At 40.4% G+C, this 21,924-nt stretch overlaps 1 protein-coding gene across 1 annotated transcript; it reads left to right on the top strand.

Moving 5' to 3' along the window:
* Nucleotides 1–846: 846 nt before the first annotated feature.
* LOC104523693 (poly [ADP-ribose] polymerase tankyrase-1) lies at nt 847–21,393 on the top strand (the record flags this gene model as incomplete). The annotated part of the gene is made up of 14 exons (XM_010166362.1): nt 847–1,031; nt 2,058–2,223; nt 4,962–5,181; nt 5,444–5,553; nt 8,529–8,717; nt 10,052–10,289; nt 10,962–11,044; nt 13,553–13,673; nt 14,280–14,377; nt 15,833–15,907; nt 17,112–17,217; nt 18,071–18,257; nt 19,005–19,161; nt 20,973–21,393. Coding segments are annotated over 14 exons (2,022 nt in total), but the record flags the coding sequence as incomplete, so codon positions are not given.
* Between the last annotated feature and the right edge of the window lie 531 nt (nt 21,394–21,924).

The raw sequence follows: 21,924 nt of genomic DNA, 5'->3' as shown, positions 1-21,924 counted from the left end.
CCCCTTTTTTTTTTCCCTAGAAAGTAGTGCATTAGTATGTGCTGGGGTGTTTCTGTTCAGTTTTTGGCTGTTCATTCTCCTGGTCCTTCACACAGTCATGTCTTTGGACTCAAGATGCAATATTACCGATGCAACCATAATTCTTTGAAGGTGGATCCTGTGATCCTCAGAATCACAGTTTAGTAGAAACCAACCTTAGGTACGTGAATCAATCAGAGGGCAAGCAAACAAAAATGTTAACAGGTAGCAGTGCTCACGTTTTAAGCCATCCTTAATCTGAAGGTGAAGGAATTGCATGGAATCGCAGCAACACAGGAAGGTTTGATCTTGTCTTTCATATTTGGTCTGTGGGCAAAATATGTGTGTAATAATGCATGTTCTGCATGCATTCTTACCTTGAACTTTAACATGATACATATTAATATTCAAACAGCAGCAGTTTTGTGCACTAGCAGCTCCTTTGACTGCCAAGCTCAATATTTCTAGGTTTCTGAAGACAAGATAAGCTGGAAATGGTAACAGTCTGAAGACTGACCTTGAACTTGGTGCTTGATCATTTGGAGGTTTACCCTTTCTAATACATTATGAATATCTTCATACTGCTGCCATCATTTAAGTATTGTTTGTTATAGAAGTACTTTCAGACATAAGTTTAGAGCAGCTATTTTTTTAACTCTGCCTAAGTGGAAAGAAATTTCCTGAAACCTAACTTGTAAAAATTTGTGTATAATAATAAATAGGTCAAATTTTGTGTTGGGGTGCTTAGAGTGGTAGTTCAGGGATTTTTGGTTGGTTGGTTGATTGACTGTTTTTTGTTTGATTTGTAGGTTTTTTTATTTCGTTTAGTTCTGTGCTAGTTTTTGGTTTCTTCTTTTGTATTTGCAGCAACTTTGCAGCCCTCAGAATGTGAATTGTAGAGATTTGGAAGGCCGTCATTCAACGCCTCTGCACTTCGCTGCAGGATATAACCGCGTGTCAGTCGTGGAGTATCTGTTGCACCATGGGGCAGATGTGCATGCCAAAGATAAAGGGTACATTTCATTCCATGATATGCTTCACTGTTTTCTATTAGTGTAAGACTTCTACCCCCTCTATTAATTTTGTTTTGGATTTCAGTAACCGTTGTGTTTTTCTCTTGAAAATTTTTATCTTTTCTTTCTTCTTGTTCTGCATTGTTGCTGGCGTCACTATAGGGAGATTTATGGACCATTAAGGCATACTTAGCTTTCTGTAAAAGCTGTTGTCAAGTACATATCTGGCACTGTAAGACATGATCCTTCTCTTCCCCCTTTTGCCCAGTTTGGAGACTTTGTTGTGCTTAAAAGCAGCTTGTAAGTTATTTCAGGTGATCTAAAATTAGTTTTGAATTTCATGGTGTAAAATACCAGGGTTATCTCTGGTCATTTTTCTGATTCTGTTAGTTAGCTTCTATTATTAAGTTAGTTAGTTATTCAGTTAATATTCAGTTAAATTATATGAACCATTGACAGATTTTTGCATTATTTGCAAAGCAGTCACGTAGAATAGCGTGGTTATGTTTGATCTTTCACTCCAATATATTGGTTCAGAGTCAGTGGGGGATAATTAATTTCCAATGCTAAAACTTTTCCAATACGTCAGGGTCTCCCTGAAAGAAATGTTTGGGTATCTTTCTGTATCTATCAGGTGTGCAGTGCTTACTAATAACTATACTTCAAACCCACTGTATAGTGTTAACACTTTTTCTGAAATTTACACTCAAATACCCAAAATTAGAACATCAGTGATTCTTGCAATACAATTTTTGGCTGTTGTTAACAGCATTGAAGATGTTTGCTTGTGGAAGTAGTAACATTTGTGCTTGGTAAGTGTTTAAAAGTCTCATGGATGAAAACTGAAGGAGGATAATGAAGTTTTAACTGATGTCTTAATATCAAGGAAATAAAGCTATGAAAATTGGAAAGACTGAAAGAAGCCAATAATGTCTGGTGGAAGTGGGAGTTTTATCTACTGGAACTTTGTACGATTGCACATTGGATTTTATTTTCAGTAGCTATTAATACTTTCTCTTTGATTAGTGGCTTAGTACCCCTGCACAATGCCTGTTCTTATGGACACTACGAAGTGGCTGAACTCTTAGTGAGACACGGTGCTTCTGTCAACGTGGCAGACCTGTGGAAATTCACTCCTCTACATGAAGCAGCAGCAAAAGGAAAATACGAAATCTGCAAGCTGCTTTTAAAAGTATGTGATCTGGAGTTTTCAGATGTGTCTTTAGATGTGTATATGTTTATTTTTGACGAAGATTAATTAATTAATGCAAAGTCAGTTGCATTCAGTGAGTTCTTCATGATGTCTTTGAATCTATTTTCATCTTGCAACGGTCAGATGGTTTCTGACTAATGTCAGTTCATTTACAAAGTACAGTTACTTTTCCAGTACATGTATTAATAATATTAGCCAAGTAGGATTAGACTGGCAAACTGGAAGAAGCAGTTGAATTTGTGTGAAAGTACAAAAACCCCTACTTTATCCTATTCATCCTTTTCTGGAACAGTTACTGCAGTTAAGTAAGCCTTTGTAAATACTTATGCAATTGTGTTACAGAGCGATAACTGAAGGTGGGTTCTAAATGGTGTTTGGCATGTGAGAAATTTAAAACTGTTATGTTAATGTAAAATTTATAAAGCTCCTGGAGGAAATGCATATTAATATCCTGTGGAATAAATATTCATTATAATTGGTGGAAGAACCTGTAAAAAGTGTGTGGTAATGCCAACACGTTTCCAGTGAGAAACATGAGTTTAAGACTTCTTAACATAAGGTCATATCCTGCTGTGGGAGGGTAAAAGAGGGTGCTAGAGTAGAATTTCTTGCCAGTCCTATTTCCTGTTTTAGCCTTGCCTACTTCGTGTCCCTCTGAAGCACAGCATTTCAAGTAGGAGTAAGTCAGAATATGAAGAGCCTTAAAATTATGAGGCTCTTGCCTGTCCACTTCTCTTTTTATTTGCTGTTGGAAAGCCCTGCTGTTTCTCTCCTATCTCATTAATTATTTCACTTGATTACCAAAAAAGCATTCAGAAAGGGTAACACATCAGTTTGAAACACATCTGCATTAGAAACCAGAAGATATTCAGAGATGTCTGTGGAGTAGGCACAACGAGATGGCCCAGGTAGTAACGTCTGAATACAGGTGTTAGCTTAAGCTATAGGAGCACTCATAAATCTCTCAAGCACAGCATTACTTTATAGACACGAGAGGTCTCTGGAGGCTTCTGATCATTCCACTGGAAATGTAGCTATGTTTTGTGTTCAAAGGATCCTGAATGGATGTAGGACAGGAAATAGAAATAGCGCTGAAATCTTTCGTTTTGAAATCACTCTTGCACAAGAGCTAAATATGCCCTTGAGGTGACACAGTTTTGTAAAGGCTCGGGGTGTCTGTGGATATGTGCTCACACTGCAGTTTGCTCAGGGCTTCTCCTGCTGTGTCTCTTATGCCAGCTGGCAGTGCTGTCAGTTCTGCTGAGCTGTGGATGTTGAGCTTGACTTCTGCTCTTGTGCTCTTTCTGTCTTGTTCTGCTTGAAGAAGGAAACAGAGATGTGCAAGCATTTTGGAGAGACTTTCTGTTTTCATCATCTTTCTTTGGAGATACTTTCTTTTTTCACCACCTTTCTTTAAAGTGACCCCCTTAATGTGTTGCTGTGCCTTTTAAGGGATCTCAGAAGACACTGCCTCTTCATTTAGATATTTATTCTGGAGAGTATTTGAATAGTTCCAGTTTTGATGAGTTTTAAATTAAGGAATCTAAGGTTGTATTTTGGAGAACTCATTGCCATTTAAAAGGCTTTGTGCAAAGAATGCTCTTTTCCCAAACACACCACAGATGTGGAACTGGTTTTGTGTAATCAGTACTCTGTCCCTTTCTGTGCCTTGCTGTTTACCCTTTACACCCTGAGCATTGCTGTACTACTTCAAAATGCAATGCAGTTAATTCCTTCTGCCCCCGCCATCCCCAGCTCATTCCCTGTGGCTCACAGTAACACAGCTTTGTTGGCATCCCTGGTGAGAAATGGCAGGGCAGACTTGCTAGCAGGGGTTGGGCCACTGTGTTGGATTGTTCTGAAGGAGCCAGCCAGAGAACTATAGTGCCAGCAGCTGCCTCTGCCTTATCTGTCTTTGTTTTTTCCCACTTCCCTGAGTGAGCAGAGAAGGAGCTGTCCTCCCACAGAATTGTATCTGGACATGACTCACACCATATGCTGTATGTAGATGTGTGTTCCCCTCCTAATCCCATGCTCCAGTACTGTGCTATTATCACTGGCTGATCTGCATGTTTTTCCAGCACAGATATACTCCAGCAGTCATCCAAAACCACTTTCTCCACTTTCCCACCAAAATGTTTTCTTTGCTGCTTTCCAGGACCTGTAAACTGCTTAAGATGGTACTGTTCTCTATTGGAAAGTGTAGAAATGAGTATTTTTCTAGTTCCCTTCTGAAACCAGTGCCCTTCAATAGCAGGGTGGCATTTAATGAAACTCAGGGCCTGGCTTCACTAGCTCAGAAAAGTGCTGAGGAAACATCTCTGCCAGCGAGTTTGCAGGAGAAGGGAGGGATTGGCTGGCAAGGTGTTTGCAGGTGGCTTTTCTTTAGCACCTGTTGTGACAGTAGGGTATAGTCATATGCAGGATACGCTCCTGAACCTGCTTCAGTTGCAAGTAGAGCAGTGGCAGCTCTTGCAGAGGGCTGCCATTCTTGCCTGTGGAATTCAGATTCGCACAGCTGTGTTACAAACTAGTGCTTTAGGTCTCGGCCTCTTGGGTTTATTCTCATGCGCCTACTAATCTATACAGTTGTTACCTCATGATGGCAGGTTGGCAAAATCCCCCTCCTCCTATCTTGTGCCACAAAGTAGTGACACACTTGCGTGCATTGGTCTGCTCATGATTGTGACAGTAGTGTTCCACTTTGCTCTTTGCAGCATGGAGCTGATCCAACAAAAAAGAATCGAGATGGGAACACTCCTCTAGATTTGGTGAAAGAAGGAGACACAGATATCCAGGACTTATTGCGAGGAGATGCTGCCTTGCTTGATGCTGCCAAGAAGGGTTGCCTGGCACGAGTGCAGAAGCTATGTACTCAAGAAAATATCAATTGCAGAGACACACAAGGAAGAAATTCAACACCACTACATCTTGCAGGTTGGTGACTCACAAGGTTTTGAAGGCTTGTATATTTACAATAGAGCTACAGAAGTTAATCACCAAAACCAGGATTGGTATAGGAGTATTGTCCTATACAGAGAGTGGTTTACTAAGACAGCTGTATTTCAGGAGGTAATACAGTTACTCGGAAAAGAGGAGCTTTTGCAGTTGAAAAATTGCTTTAGCTTTTCTGTCTAATAGTTTTTCTTTAGTTTAGCTCTCCTGTTACCTGATTTCTTTTCCTGTGCCTTTTCTACAGCTGGCTACAACAACTTGGAAGTAGCTGAATACCTTCTTGAGCATGGTGCTGATGTTAATGCCCAGGACAAAGGAGGATTAATCCCTCTACACAATGCAGCATCCTATGGGGTAGGTGCAGGCATTCTTGCCATGAGTAGCGCAACAAGGAACTCATTAAAGTCATGTCCAAAGCCAGTTATTTTGCAGGTGTGCAGGTGTCTTGCTGTGAACATAGTTCAGGTTTTGTTGGCATGAAATACTTGTGAGGCTCGCTTGTTGAGAGTCCTGTTTGCAGTCCTACGGATCTAAATCAGACACAGGTTTGGGTGTGCTGTAGCAGTTAAAGGCTGCAGTTTGGAAAGATCACTAGAACATAGCTTTTATGCAGGTGAATAGAAAACACCTCAAGTTGTCGCTGAATGACTTGGATGAAAGGAAGAGAACAATATCAGGGGATTGTATCTGGGTGTTGACAGGGAAGTGGAAGTCTCTTACAGCTGGTCTCTGGTGGGGAGCTATTGCTAAAGCTAAAATGTTGAAGGGCTACTGAGTTTGTAGTGTGGGTGTCCTCCTGGGCCAGCTGTCTACTGCAATGGGGTTGCAATGGCTGATGCAAACCATTTTGGATGAGGTAGGCCCTCCTTCCTTCATATAAGAAGAAGCATCTATGTGCATACAAGTTGTGTAGATGCCTGATAGATTGCTTATAAGCAGCTGTTAATTGTGGATGAGGTGAGAAAGAAATCTCTTGCAAATAGTTGTACAAAGACAGTGCTTGAGAAGCTCCCAGCAGTGTGCTTATAGTCAGACACAGGACATGAAGCTCAAGAAGTAGTGTTTTTGATGGTCTCATTATATGCTTCATCTGTTATTGCCTGGCCCTGGAACAAGAAGAGCAAAATCTGGGAGAGAGGATCACAATATAACCATGATTGCTTTTGTTTGAGAGCCAAATGAAATGAAAAGTATAGTGTTTACTTTGTTTTTAAGGAGAACTTATCAAGGACACTCAGTCTGCATCATTTGCATTGGTTCTCTATATCAGTCTGGGCTCCCAGTGTCCTACAGAGCAAAAAGCTCCAACTCCTTCAGGAGGTTTAGAAATGCAACACAGAATTCCATATGCATTGAATTCCCAGGACACTTAGATCTAGAGATACTCTGTTGCAGAGATTGTTTTCTCTTTTGCAAGCACAGGAAATCAAAACACACATATTACATGAAGACGAAACATTCCTAACTGGCACAGGGAGATGTTAGAGATAGCTTCAAGATGATGAACACTTCTAAGAATCATAGAATGGTTTGGGTTGGAAGGGACCTTAAAGATCATCTAGTTCCAACCGCACTGCTGTGAGCAGGGACACTTTCCACTAGATCAGGTTCCTCAAAGCCTCATGCAACCTGGCCTTGAACACTTCCAGGAAAGGGGCATCCACAACTTCTCTGGGCAACCTGTTCCAGTGTCTGACCACCCTCACAGGAAAGGATTTCTTCCTAATATCTAATCTAAACCTCCCCTCTTTCAGTTTAAAGCCATTTCCCCTTGTTCTATCACTCCCTACCCTTGTAAAAAGTCCCTCCCCAGCTTTCTTGTAGGCCCCTTCAGGTACTAGAAGGCCACTGTAAGATCTCCCTGGAGCCTTCTCTTCTCCAAGCTGAACAGCCTCAACTCTCTCAGCCTGTCCTCACAGGAGAGGTGCTCCAGCCCCCCAGTCATCCTCGTGGCCCTCCTCTGAACTCGCCCCATTAGGTCCATGTCCTTCTTAATCATAATGCCAGTCTAATCTGGTTGCCTTACTTTCTCTAGAAAAAGTTAATGAGGCAGTGCTTGGTGCTTTTTTATGAGCTTATTTAGATAAGAATTGCTGTATACCTTTCCTGTGGTGCCCCATGCTTCTCTGTGAGCTGTCATCTGCCTGTTTAGATCTCTGTGATACGAGGTAGAGAGATGAGAATTGGTTTCACAATTTCATAGCTGGCAGGTTTCACAGACTCAACCTTTTCCTCACAAAGTATTTATCTTCAGTTCTCCCACCCAGCCCTTCATGCTCTGTGTCCCTGAGTAGGGTTTCATGTGGCAGAAAAGACACAGGAACAGCAATTGCTTTAGAAGTTGGGAAGAGAGGAAAAATAAGGTTGGCAGTCTTTTCAAAGCATGCTTGTTCAGAGAGCAAGCCCTTTTACAAGATCCACTGCGAGTCACTTAATTGCCATTAAGAGGAAAAATTAAATCCTTTGGCAAGTCTTTGCACTTCTGCTTACAGTTTCAGTGTTTCTTGCTCCTACCTACTCATTTTGACTACTTGCTTTTTTATTTTTTAGCTGTATTGCACAAGTAATTTTACCGATCAGAGGCAGCCAAAATTTTTATTTGCCAGTTTTCTGTTCTCTTATTTTAACTTGGGAGACTTCAAGGGTGGCATATTGATGGAAGCATGGGGTTGTAAGATTGTGTAAAACAGTTCTCCTTATGACAGTCATAATGTGTTTTATCAGTTACAATTCTCTCATAAAATGTGACTGAAGAAAGAACAAATTTGTGCTGCCAAGGATGGGTTCAAAGTCTTGCAAGAAATTGCAAGAAAGAAATAAAGTACAATGAAGACTTCTGTGTACAGACATTTAAAATGTGGCTCAGCAGTACAACACATTGATCGTTAGAGCTTCCAGTATCATATCACAAATGCTGTAGTCCTGTAAATTTGTGTTGGCAGTTCAAATCGGTCTACAAATATTTTGACAGTTAACTCTATTGGTTTTATGCTGGATCAAGTATCATGTCTGCTGCTGCAGCTAGCACGAACTTCATGCTGTGTACTTTGGGTGATTTGTCAGAAACACAATTTTGTACCTGTTCCCAGTTATACATATGCTGGTGGATGATCTGGTAGTGCACAGATACAGTTTTAATGATGGTGGAGCTGCAGTATGGAGTGGTACCTGAAGAGGGACACTGCTACCTAGACACAGAAGGCAGAGAAGTGTGGAAAAAAATGAAAGAGAAATTACAGGCAACTCTAAACACCGTTACCTCCAGCACAAAGAAGGAAATGCGTGTTTTACCAGCGTCGCATTGATGAAAATGTTCTTATGTTTTCCAGCATGTGGACATAGCAGCACTGCTGATCAAATACAATACATGCGTAAATGCAACAGATAAATGGGCTTTCACACCATTGCATGAAGCTGCTCAAAAAGGAAGGACACAGCTCTGTGCTCTGCTCTTAGCTCATGGAGCAGATCCAACCATGAAGAACCAAGAGGGTCAGACACCACTAGACTTGGCAACGGTAAGTTCATGTTGGCGTGCCAGCCACAGGCGGTGCTGGAGGATTTGCTCTGCACATTAAATGGCTTTCTATGGCTCCAGGGCATCAGCAGGGCTGAGGCAGAGGGAGATGAGCATCTCCAGGGTCCCTGTTTGTGACATTTTACCTGTGGGTCCAGGCTTTTTCCTTTGGCTGAGATCTTAATGTGGCTTGTGATTTAAGGTTTAATTCTGCTTAAGGATTCACTCCAGGGATCAAGCTTTTCATTGCCAGCATTATACTTGAAATGTCCCCAATGATGGCCGATCTGTGTACTGTTGGTGATTATTTCTCTGAACCTAGGAGGAAAATCAGATGGGCGTTTAGAGGAATGGGATCATTTAGAGGGTGATTATGCTCAATGCCTGCATACTACCTCAGTTCTTTTTTGACTAACTCCAAAGCAACCTTCTAAGATTTGCAGGTGGCTATCAAACTTCTTCAAAAACTGGCACTTGAAACTTTTTAGTGCTGGCAATGGTGGCTGGTTCAAAAGCATAATAAGGTTACATGAATGTGTATGTCCCAGGTTAGTCAGTCTTGATGGAATAGATAATGCAACCAAATTAGATGCTGTGTCTGGTTATGGTGCGAGTATACTTTAAGGTCACTGACTGATGTGTGGAGGGTTCAAGAAATATCCTCCAGAATAATCTGAGCTCTAGAAAACTTGCTCTGTGATGAGAGATACGAAAACTATTTGATTTCTCTGTGGGAAAATAAGGATTTCTTAATCATGTTCTACAAGAGCAAGCAAGGAGGAAATTCTTGAAGATGAGGGTCCTGCTTAATTTAGTCAACAAAGGCTAAATCCAGTTGTTAGCCAAGTTCATACTTCTCCGGTAGCTCCTATCTTTTTTTTTTTTTTCTATTTTAACACTGTAAGATGTGTTTATAGCAAAAGCAATGGTAGAATCCTTCCATTGAACCTTGATCCAGTGCAAAATACTTGACCAGAAGTTGAGCCTGACAGAAATTAAGAGGTGGCATTGCCTGGCATAGGTTGTGAAGGATTGCAGAGAAAGTTGCTGTATTGCTCTTCCTGCCTTTAACACCTATAAAGTCATTCTGCCAGAAGGGAAGTTACATGTACGTTCTTCCATACCTTTAGAAATGGGGAGAACCTGATTCACCTGTGTCTGAGCAGTGAATCAGAATGTTCTTGCAACCATTTTCTGTGTTGCAAAAGTTGTCAGTTTTCTTTTTAATGGGGGAACAGAGCAATCAGTTAAAACAAATTAAAAAAACCCTTCTTTCCAGAAATCAGTGACTTGTGATAATACAACCTCATGTTGAATGTTCTTTCTGTTTTTCAGGCTGATGATATCCGAGCTTTGCTGATCGATGCGATGCCTCCAGAAGCTTTGCCTACATGCTTTAAGCCTCAAGCTACTGTTGTTAGTGCCTCCCTGATCTCACCAGCATCTACACCGTCCTGCCTCTCCGCTGCCAGCAGTATAGATAACCTCACTGGGCCACTGGCAGAACTAGCCGTAGGAGGGGCATCAAATGCTGGTGATGGAGCAGCAGGAACTGAAAGGAAGGAAGGAGAAGGTGCATTTGCTGCTGGACAAGTTTATGTTGCCACAAGTGCAGTAGCTTAGTATCACAATGAGCCTTGCTTTATCTGAAAAGCATTTCTGACTAGCCAGAAAATATTGTACAGCTTGAACTGTTATCTGTGTTTTAAAATGGCTGATGCTTCTCTGTTTTCATGTCCTCTGCTAGCAGCATTGTTGGCTGTTTATCTACATTTGCTATAGGTGATTATGTCTCACTACAAAGGTGCCCAGATGTTCTTTGTTGATTTTATACAGGAAATCCAATGAGATTTTGGTGAAGGAATTAGGATTGTGATGACTGGCGGATTTTGCTAAGGCTTTTTAAACCCTTTGATTAGTATCTGGAACGTATGCTTTATGTCAGCATCTAGGTGATTGCATAGCAAAAATACAACCACCCTTCCTTTCCTCCTCTTTGCAATATGAGCCTGCATTTGCCACAAGTTGATTCTGCTTTTTAATAGTTGATTCTGAGGAAGGAACAGTGCTGAACTTTGCACTGAGCTTTCACACAGTGGAAGTGGATTGTTTATTATAGACAAATTGATTGTAAAAAGAACCAGAGCTTGGAATGTTGAGAGAATCAGTGGTATTGCTCGCTTTTTATTTTTATTTTTTTTTATTCCAGTGCATTGAATATAATGACTTGTTTATTTTCTTATAGTTGCTGGTCTTGACATGAACATTACCCAGTTCCTAAAAAGCCTGGGTCTTGAACACCTTCGGGATATTTTTGAGACAGAACAGGTAGGTGGCAAGCCTCGTCTCTGTCTGTATGTTTAAAAAATAGCTTAATTAATAAATTTGAGTGGCATTTTAATTCTGTAATTGAAAAAGGGAAACAAAAAAGCCCACCTTCACAACTACAGAAAAACAAGTATATCCAAGAAAACTGCAAATGAGTTGCCAGATACATTATGGTGAAGTTGAGAAACCTTTGAAAATCTCTCATTGTTTCGTTCAGATTTCCACTGTCTTTCACTTTCTTATGCATCCATGATGACTGCCATTTGTATTGTCATGTATTTGGCTTGTATTCTGAGAGTTACATTGGACCTTGTGAACTTTGAACATGATGGCTATAACAAGGTTAGGTCAGAATGTCACCTGCACTTGTCCTTCAGCAGTCTTGATATCCAGACAAGCCTTTTGCCATCTGTAGTGCTGCATGTGATGCTTTGATTAGATCTAGGAAACCCTCCAGTTTGACTATAAGCTGAAAGAAAAATTAGTTTACCAGGGTGTGGTCACACTGGAGAATGCAGAAGCTGTTTCCTAATAGGTTTGGACTGTAGCATTAACTGGGTTTTGCAGGGCTAACAAGTTTCAAATGGAATTGAGAGACGGGGAAAAAAAACCTGCAGATTTATCAATAATTCACAATGTATGAAAATAATACAGCTAATGTAACAGTTTCTCAAGCTTATGTTACTTTTTAGAGCAGAAGTACCTCTAATGTGTCTGTAGACTCTTATGTACTGTTTCTTAAATTGAACATGTTACAGTTAAATAGATTATTTGTTCACATGAGCAAGGTAGACATAGTGGTGGAAGTGAAAGGTACAAGTGCAAGAGACTGGATTTGATGGTTATTATTTTACCAGGCTTCTGCTGCTAATCTTTTATGAGGAGTCAGAAAACAAATATTTGAAATTTAGTGTGTTGCATACAGAAAAAGTTCCAATTGTTTCCATGAACTGTTACAGGAGGTGCATCCTCAAAGTTAAAATGCCATATAATCTTTTTTTTCCCTTCTTATGTATGAAACGTAAGCTCTTTTGTTTAATTTAGAATTGCTTCTATTAAGAAGCAAACCAACCTATATTCTAATTTTTCTTTTTTCTTAATATTTTGCACACCTTCCTGTTACCATGCTGGTTTTGTTCTACTTGTGTCTCCTTAACTCTTAACCTCTTTTTAAGATCTTCCTTTACTAATAAGATTTAATCATGCCAATCGGGTTCACTGTATTCGTTCACCATTTTGAAACTGTTTAGCTCCTCTTATAAGTTTCTTCCTAGTGAAAACAAGGTTCTCTTCCTTAAGCTTGTTCTTTCAAGCTGCTTTTTCCAAGCATTGCACTACCTTCGTGTACCCTTCACCTGGGCGCTAGCTTCCTCCTGGTGCTTTCTAGTATCTGGATTTCTTCTGTCTTCTTTTAATGTCCCGCTGCACATGATGGATGTCTTCGGTGGCTTTTCCACAGCAGTCCCAGTAGGGTTGTTTTCTGCTCAATTGAATGGATATTCAGTGTAGCTGTTAATTCCTTGCTTGAGTTGCTTTCTTTTGAATTAATAATATTCAGTTTGTAGAAGACAGAGTTCATACCTGCAAGTCCAGTTGCACTAGCAATCAGCTTCTTTTGAATCAAGTTGTATGGTTTTCCATTATTTACTGAGCTTCCCATTCTAGCTTAATGTGTAAATTTGAAATAGATTTTATATAAATGATGTGATTAAATCTTCCTGGTTTTCACAGAGTCAACTCAGTGCACAATTGCTTTATAGTAGTAAAAATGTGTACTTTATTTAGCCTTTATTTCCTGTTCTGTAATATGTTTGACATCATGTTTTATTACCTTTCTGCTTCCACCAATAATCTCTGTGACCTTGAAATTTAAAACCTTGTCAAGGGGTTGTAGATGTATGCATATATTGCAACCAAATGAATAGTTGTGTGTGTCCTCACAATGTTAGTTATTTAAAAAATAGTGGAATAGTTGAGCGTGAGTCACCTTAGCTGACCCACTGGTTCGATACACATGCAAGTGCACATATGGATATATACACACAGTAATAGCACACACCATAATAATGTTGATATGAAACACACTTAACATTTATTAGCAAGCTTATAGAATATTCATTTGTTTGTGTAGTATAAATAATGGATTGCACAACAATGTGAAACTTTGCTTCAAAAGTATTCCCAGATTCATCTTAGCATTTCTGTGCATCCTCCTTCTACATAAGTAAAAATGTTTTTGAGATCCTCCTGTGAGAACCAACTCTTGTTAATCACTGTAAGAGAAGTAAAAGTTTTGCACAGCTTCAGGCTGTAGCAGCTGGGTATCATCCTGTGATAGGGAAAGGCTTGCCAGAAGGTGGCAGCAATTAGAAGTGTAGCGAAACATCAGATATAAATACTTGCTTGGTTGCACCATGAATACATTCTGTTTTCTGAACTGATGGTTCTTGAGCCTTTGGAATCAGGCCAGGTTTGGCAAGTGATTTTTTTGGTCATTCACCTTTCCAGATAACCCTGGATGTGTTGGCAGATATGGGGCATGAGGAGCTTAAAGAAATTGGGATCAATGCATATGGACACCGCCACAAATTAATAAAAGGTGTGGAGAGACTTCTAGGAGGGCAGCAAGGTAAGTGTGAGACTTTTACTGCTTAGTCTAAGCACGAAACAGGCTCCCAGAGTCCCCTTCTGTAAGTGTAGGCATTGTTGCCAGAATGTCAGGAAAGTGTACTTGCTGGCAGACCTGGTGGCTCGGCGGGTTGTGACAGGTAAAGAACATATTGAGGAGGTACAGGACCAAGTGATCACTTGCCTTTCCAGAGAATGGACACCCCTGGGGCAGCTGTGGAGGCTGTGCCCGTTTCTAGGAACTCTGTTTCACGCACCCAGGCAGGAGCTTTGGGATTGATTTGCCCTGCATACCTACCCACAGGCCATTTGTATCCTGAAGTGTGGACCTGATGGAGTGTCATTGCTGCCCCACACTACTCAGATGCTTCTCTTGAAAGCAGAAACAATAAAATGCAGTTATGTCTCACATGCATTTTCCTTGTCTCTTTTAAAGCCTCTGCTGCTAACGAAAGCACTTTATCTTTTCCAGACTGTGCTTTTGCCTTGCGTTTATTTTGCATTTCCTGCTGTACTGGGTTTATTTTAAGAATAATGATGATGGATACAAATAGAGCTGGTATTTTCTCCTGTTGATTTTTATTCCTTTAATTCCTTCTCTCTGCAGGCACCAATCCTTACTTGACTTTCCACTGCGTGAGTCAAGGGACCATTCTCCTTGACCTTGCTCCTGATGATAAAGAGTATCAGTCCGTAGAAGAGGAGGTATTGCAAGTACCTTTCTTAATACTCCAGTAGCAGTGTATTTCTCTTTTCACTTATAACTAAACATAACTTTTCACTTATAACTTATAACATAGCTAAAGCATGCATGTTGAAAGTGATAAAATGTGCTTTGGTGTATGGATTGCATAGATATGACATGAAGTTTAGGGCTCTTCATTTGTCTTTTTATACAGAGCAATCTTTTGCTGTGTCCTGACAGTTTTTTTTTAATAAGTGGTCTGTTTGCTCACTTAGTGTTATCACAGTTTTGCCTTTTTGTTGTTGTGTTTTGTATATCATCTCATAGCAAGGGTTTCCACAGCTTTCTGCAGATAGGTGGACCTATGAAAATCAAAGGCTGTAAGTGAAGACCAAGGGATCAAGGCCTTGCAAGTCTGTAGGCATTCTCTGTGCTCAGGCTGTTTCTGCATGTGAACCAGCTTGTTTTCTCTTGTCTCAGTGGCTTAGTTAATCTATAACCCAGATAAACAACTCTTGGATAATTGAGAGTTGACTGTAATTTTTGCCTCCCACACACACATGCTCTTTTATTTAAGTAAACCACAAGCAGATACAATTTTGAAAGAAAAATCATAACAGAAGAGACTTTCTGAAGAGATGTGTTTGGAAGAAACTCCATTTTACTGTGCATTTGCTATTTTTGTAGTGTTCCTACACTGTAGCACAGAAGTGTTTGGAGTCTTTTTAAAAGTCTAGATATTCAGGATTGCTGCCTGGAATATTTTTTGATTAGTAGCTCTGTAAAATGGAGTTTGTACAGATCTGTTGTATAAAGTTTTCTGACAGGAAGGATCACTTGTCTGGTGTAGTAAATTGGGATATTTATTTGAGCTGTTACTAAATGTTGTTGCTGTAGCTATAAATACCTCTGGAAAAGACACAATGAAACTGTTGAAATTCTTAGAGGCTGCTAATGACATAGGAAAATTTACAGTGCAAGCATTTTCATATCACTAAGAAATACAAACTGTACTCATTAGAAACACATCTATTATTACTTCAAATTTATCTTTTTGTATGTATGTTCATTTTCAAAGATTGGAGTTTTTTTCTAATCTAAAGCGAGTTTTCTGTGTACAATTTTGATTATACATACATATAATACCTATAATATATCTATGTATATAATCATATCTGTGTATGAATTTGAACAAGTGCCACTATTCTCCTTTTTCATATGTGGATTTTTATTACAAGATTGTATACCAGCATCATCTGACTTCTCTCTTGTGGAACAGCATAGCGTGATGGGTTCCTGAGAAATAAGGGTGTACTTCAGTTTAAAATTGAGTGGGGTTGCAGGGTTTTTTGTCACCTTTTACTTAATTTTCAATCAAGCTTGTCTGTTGTTGCCAGTGATATACTGGGATATGAATACTTTGCCTTGCTAGCAAGCTTTCTGTGCTGAACATTCAGTTGTGTTCATTTACATAGATGCAAAGTACAATCCGGGAGCATCGGGATGGTGGAAATGCTGGCGGGATCTTCAACCGGTACAATGTCATCAGAGTAAGTTTCAAAACCTCTTAATTCTGTGTGGCAAAATAAGTTGGCACTTATGCAAGCAGGCAGAACTGGTTTAATGGATGACCCTTATATTTAAAGTTCTTTGAAATAATATTCAGGAGCAGAATTAAAGCAAGTGCTAAATGCTAAAATTAGACTGATTGTGTGCTCTGCACATGAAGCAAGGGAGAAGAAGCTACTTGTGCTCTCAAAGGAGTCTGAAGAACAGATATTGAAGACAGAAGTGGTGGAGAGCCTGACTTATATTTCACAGCCTGATAGTTTCAGAGATCTACAACTTCTGACTTCGCAGCACAGATTTTTTTTTTCTCAGTGTAGTCTTTTGCCTTTTTAAAGGAGATTTTTGGGGAGGGGGAAAGGATGAGCATGACTTTTTATTAAAAGTTTCTATCTCCCTATCCTACTTCGGATCTTGACATGTTCTTTTTTGCCCCTGAGAACTACAAAAATATCTTTTACAAGCCCTGGCATATCAGAAAATGGAGTGTTGTCTTTCTGAGGGAAAGTACACTTTCTGGTTCCTTTTTTTGGGGGAGGAGGAAATAGAGGAAATCAGAACAGAACTTGGTTCTTGTGCTCCAGCAAACCACTGCTGTATATCTGTTGAAAAGTGAGCCTGAGCAGAGTCTTTGCAACTTGGCCCATCCTGAATCATACTCTGTATCATACTCTGCTTCCATCCTACTCCTGACCAACGGTGCAGTCCTTTACAGAAATCACAGTGGTAGCAGAGCATACGACTGGAACAGTATCTCAAGAGAGATTAAACACCACATTTCCTAATTTATTTCCTCATTATGTTTCTTTTCATAAAAATCCAACCTAAACTAGACAGCAGGCTTCAAAAAGCTAGCCCAGATTATTCAACACAGGTCAAAGCAGAGAGGGAAGGAGTTTCAAACAGTTTGTAGTTCTTGCTAGTATGACCAGCTCTGAGGGAAGAAGCCTGGAAGTCTTCCCTAAACCTGAGAACTTGGGCTGCACTGCAATTTCACAATAGTTTTAACCATCTGCTACTGACTTGTTTGAGAGGCTTCAGCCTTGTGTCCAGAACAGCCATGGAGTTTCTTTATACTATTCATGTGTCTAACTCTTAGTTTCCCTGTCGAATTTATGCAAACTCTGTGAAACTATATTCCATTTCAATTTCAATTCAAGTATGGTTGGACCTGTTGTACCACTGTAGATTCAAAAGGTCGTGAACAAGAAGTTGCGGGAGAGATTCTGTCACAGACAGAAGGAGGTCTCAGAGGAGAATCATAATCATCACAATGAACGCATGTTGTTTCATGGTAAGGAAGTGATCTCTATTTGTATGTACTGGTATTTAAAAAAGAAAAAAGTTTACAAGGGCCCACAGGCAATGTTAATGTTGCTGTGTCACCATCCTATACAGTAATTGTATTTCTACCCTAGCAGTGCAGGGGTCTGGGGGTGGTGGACTTAGTCTGTGTGGTTACAGGCTAGCTACACTAGATAAAAAATACTTCAAAAAAAAAAAGAAAAAAAAAGTTTTTGTTAAGCCATATCGTAGTTATTTCCAGTAAAGCTGCTAGGAGGATGTTACATTGCTGTGAGAAAGACAAGAGTACCTTCTAAAAGAGGGGATTAGCACACAGTAAAAGCGTTTTACCCTGGTACTTCAGGCAACCATCAGGGAAAGGAATCAAAAACAACCATGAGTTTCAGCAAGATGTTCTCTAGAAGCATCCAGAAGTGCCTATAAATGACAGTTGCCTGAAGGTCCTCCTGCCCTAGATCTTTCTATGATTCTGCGTAGTAAATTGGTTTTGGGTATGATTGCCCTGAAATCTTTTCCCATCTTAACCAGTACTGACTGCTGGAGGTGGTGTGCATTGACAAGATAAATTGTGCTGAAATGTGAGTGGGGGGAAAGCCATTTAATGAGATCTGTGAAATGAGTTAGAAATATGAGTCACGCGTGGGATCTTGGTATATAATGATAAATCCCACACATCACTGCATCCTGCTGGGTATCGCCCCCTTCCAGCTGACTGAGCACGCTGTCTGGCATTTGATGGTCTATTTGAGGCAGACAAGCTCCTCTTGACATAGACTCCTGTATTACTATAGAGCTTAACAAGTATGTATGTTAACACATCATTTCTTGTCATTCTGTTCTAGGGTCTCCTTTTATTAATGCTATCATTCACAAAGGATTTGATGAGAGGCATGCGTACATTGGAGGAATGTTTGGAGCTGGGATTTACTTTGCCGAGAACTCCTCAAAAAGCAACCAATATGTGTATGGGATAGGGGGTGGAACAGGCTGTCCCACGCATAAAGACAGGTCCTGTTATATCTGCCACAGGTATGAGTCCAGCAAAATTCCTTCTGGCTGTTCTGGTTTTTGTAATCCTGGCACAGGATGAATTGCAGGGAAAGAATAGCCACTTGAACTTGGTCATGGCAGGAAAAATGCAGTTTTCAGTTTGTCAGGGCTGAACAAAAAAAGATACAAATGCAGCGAGTCCCACAGAAAGGTCAAAAATTACATCTAAGCATACAGTGAGTATAAATCAAAGTGAATTGTGGCTCAGGAAAGAGGCTTGAAACAGCAAGTTTGAAAATGAAGAGTTGGGAAAATAGCAATTAAACTACAGGCACTCTCAAGAACAAAACTGCAGTGCAAAGTGGTGGTCAGCAGTACAGTGTTGTACTATGGATCAGGTAATTTTGGAGGTAGTGGACAGGACTTAATCACAGCTTTGTTTTGTACTGGAGTGGATCAGTGTGCTTTTGCACTTTGACACCTGTCCATACCCTGCTGGTAGGAACACAGAGAAAGTTTCACCTTCTTTCAACTTCTTTATATAAAATGAACTAGAACAGGCCTCCATGTGAGGGCTGAACAAAGTGTGTGTTTTCCCTTCTGCGTGTTGAGAAAGACTTTTTGTGACAGGTTTTATACAGCCTTAGAACTGATTTCTAAAAGCATTTCTCAAGAAACCCTTGAGAAATTAATTGTAACAAAATAAACTCAAAAGTCTGAAATATTCTGGAAGCATACAACTCCTAGTAAGGGATTCTAAAATGATGTTTTCTTTCTCCCTTTTAGACAAATGCTCTTCTGTAGAGTGACCCTTGGAAAATCCTTTCTTCAGTTCAGCACAATGAAAATGGCTCATGCCCCTCCAGGGCACCATTCTGTTATTGGCCGGCCAAGCGTGAATGGACTTGCATACGCTGAATATGTTATCTATAGAGGAGAACAGGTATGTGGGTTAACAAGCACTGGGTTTATGGAAGGGCAGAGCTTGGAGCTAGAGAGAGTGGATGTGACTGGATTCTGCACCAGGTTTGGTCTGATAACCTGGTTGATTAGATTTTTTTTTTTTTCCATTTAAATGTGGAAATAAACAGTGAACTGTATCAAGCCAGCAAATGCTACTCCTGTCCACTGAGCTGCTCTGATTTCCACTATGCAGAATTGCCTTATTCATCCTGTGCAGCACTGCTAGAGTCTGTTAAGAGTTGTAGTTTCTACCAGTGGGCACTGGTTTTCCCATTGCATTTTACTGGCATTACTGCAGTAACAACAACGTGCATTTCTGGGGCTCTTGTAAATAATGAGGATTCTGGGCTTTTTACCTGTAGATTCCCAGCAGTGACAGTGTCCCTGCCTGCCAGAGACTACCCTTAAATGGCAGCTGAAGTAGCACAGCAATCTTCAGGAGCTGATTTTTAATCTGAGTAGCTCAGCTAGACCTTACACTAGAAAAGAAGTTTGCTTACTATTCTGAATGACTCCAAGATTATATTATAAATTCAGGTTGGAAGAAATCTTGAGGAGGTCACCTAGGCCAGTCTCTTGTTCCTGATGAATTCAGACCAGATTGCTCGGGGCTTTCTTTGACCAGGCAGGTCTTCAGGGCCTTAGAGAATGGTGTTTCACAGCTTCTCTCAGCAGCTTGTTCCTTTGTTTAATTATCCTCAGAGCAAAAACCATGTTCTTTGTATCCAACAGGAACTTCCCCTGTTTTGTTAATCGCATTCTCCTGCTGAGCAGCTCAGAAAAGAATCTGGCTCTGTTCTCCCAGTAGCCTTCCATACATGATGGAAGATTGTTATGAGCTCCCACAAAGCCTTCTCTTTTCTGAAGTGAACAAGCCCATCTCCCTCAGCCTCTTCCTGTTTATCCTGTGCCTTTTCCCCCGACCATCTTATTGGTCCTTCATTGAATTTGGCTTCAGCTTGTTGGCATCTGTTTTGTACTGGAGGACCCAAAAGTTGTATGCAGTTGTCTAGATGTGGTCTAGTGAGTGCTGAATAAATGGCAGTCGTCATTGCTCTCATTTGACTGGGTACACTGCTGTTGATGTACCACGGGATGCTGGTAGCCTTTACTGCTGCCAGGACTCACTGTTGATTCTGTCTTAGTTTGCTGTGACCCAAGGCCCCCCAGCACCTTTTCACCAGAGCTGCTAAAAAGTCCCATCCTGCAATAAGGGATTAGTTCATCCCAGGTGCATTTGCCCTTGCTGGATTTCATGAGCCTTCTGTTGGCCCAGTCTCCTCTCATCTGATGAGGTTCCTCTGAATGGGGCCCTGCCCTCCAGCAACTTTAGCTTTGCTCTGGGACTGAACCTCCTACCAGCTGTCTTGAGAAAATGCTAGACAGACGCCTGGGTTACGTGCTTTGGGTGTGCCAAGTATTTTACTGCCAGTAAAGGCATTTGCAGGTCACATGGCAAGTCAGTGAGCCTTTTAGGGTCAGACTACATCCATCATCTGGGATTTTTGAGGAACTTACAGGCATTGACTGATCTGTCAAGGAGATAGTAACTCTGACAGTGAATTCCTGTTGTGCACACAATTTCTGGCAGTGCCTGCATGGAAGAATCATCTTCCTTTCTACTGGTGTATTGACAAAGGTATTAACTACATCGGGCTGATTCTTGCACTGTCCTTCCTGGTCATTGTTGAGTGAAATCCAGAATGTGAGCTTGCTGAGCATTCTTGCATACCTTGTACCCTTGCATAAAGCAATGTTTGGTTTGGTTTTTTTTCCTTGATTTACTTTCAGGCATACCCAGAATATCTCATTACATACCAGATTGTGAAACCAGAAGCTCTCTCACAGACAGCAACAGCAGCAGAACAAAAGACCTAGTAGCTACAGAGCAGTGAAGAAGGATGTGACTTCAATCTTGGACTGGAAGGATACATGTTTCAGAAAATCAGTATCATATAAAATTCTTAACAACCTGGAAATAAGCTGTATGTCTTTTATAAAGCATTGCTGTCTTGATGAATACAATATGAGTAACTCTTGCATACTGAACTGCTACTGTTCCTTTTGAGGAAAGTTTACAAGGGACTGCCTTTTAATAACATATCTCAGGCTCTTAGTCTCTGCAGTTACCACGTGTAAAATAATGTTGTTTTGATCTAGACTTTGGGAACATTATTGTGCAAACAGAAATCTTTATCAATGCCATCTCACATGTTAAAATTTCAGACACTACTATTCTAGTTATTTTATTTGCAGATAAATTGCATTAAGCCCATAATTTTCTTTTCAGCATACACCATTCATTTTATGTTTTCAAGAGAGCCTAGTCAACTATTTATTTTCCTTTTGTATTCTGAAGTTGAGCCAGAACCTTCTTAAGATATTTTGCACAAAGTCGATTTGACTAAAATCATTAACAATGCAATATGAATTTAATCTGAGAAGGGGCTAGGTCCAGTTCTTCAACATAGAGGTTTTTTGCACACCTCTGAGCAAACGATAATATGAGCAAGTGTAACTTTAGAGTGGAAACAAATCTTGTCAGTTTGCTGCTTTGTCTGTGCGAGTTTTCTGGGGGAAGCCCCGGAAGGGGGGCTTTACCCACAAGGGTAAAACCAGCTCTTGTGCTTGGAAGAACTTCATAAAGCAGGTCAATGCCCTCTGCTGGCATCTCTAAAAGAACTTTTTATAAAAGCTCCTATTATGTACATGCAGTTTGTGAAATGTTCTCCAGTTACAGTGA

This window comes from Antrostomus carolinensis, unplaced genomic scaffold, assembly GCF_000700745.2.
Source record: "Antrostomus carolinensis isolate BGI_N321 unplaced genomic scaffold, ASM70074v2 scaffold16354, whole genome shotgun sequence".
NCBI classification, from domain to species: Eukaryota; Metazoa; Chordata; class Aves; order Caprimulgiformes; family Caprimulgidae; genus Antrostomus; species Antrostomus carolinensis.
The sequence above is the reverse complement of the archived record's forward strand: the minus strand, read 5'-3'. Positions and strand labels throughout refer to the sequence as shown.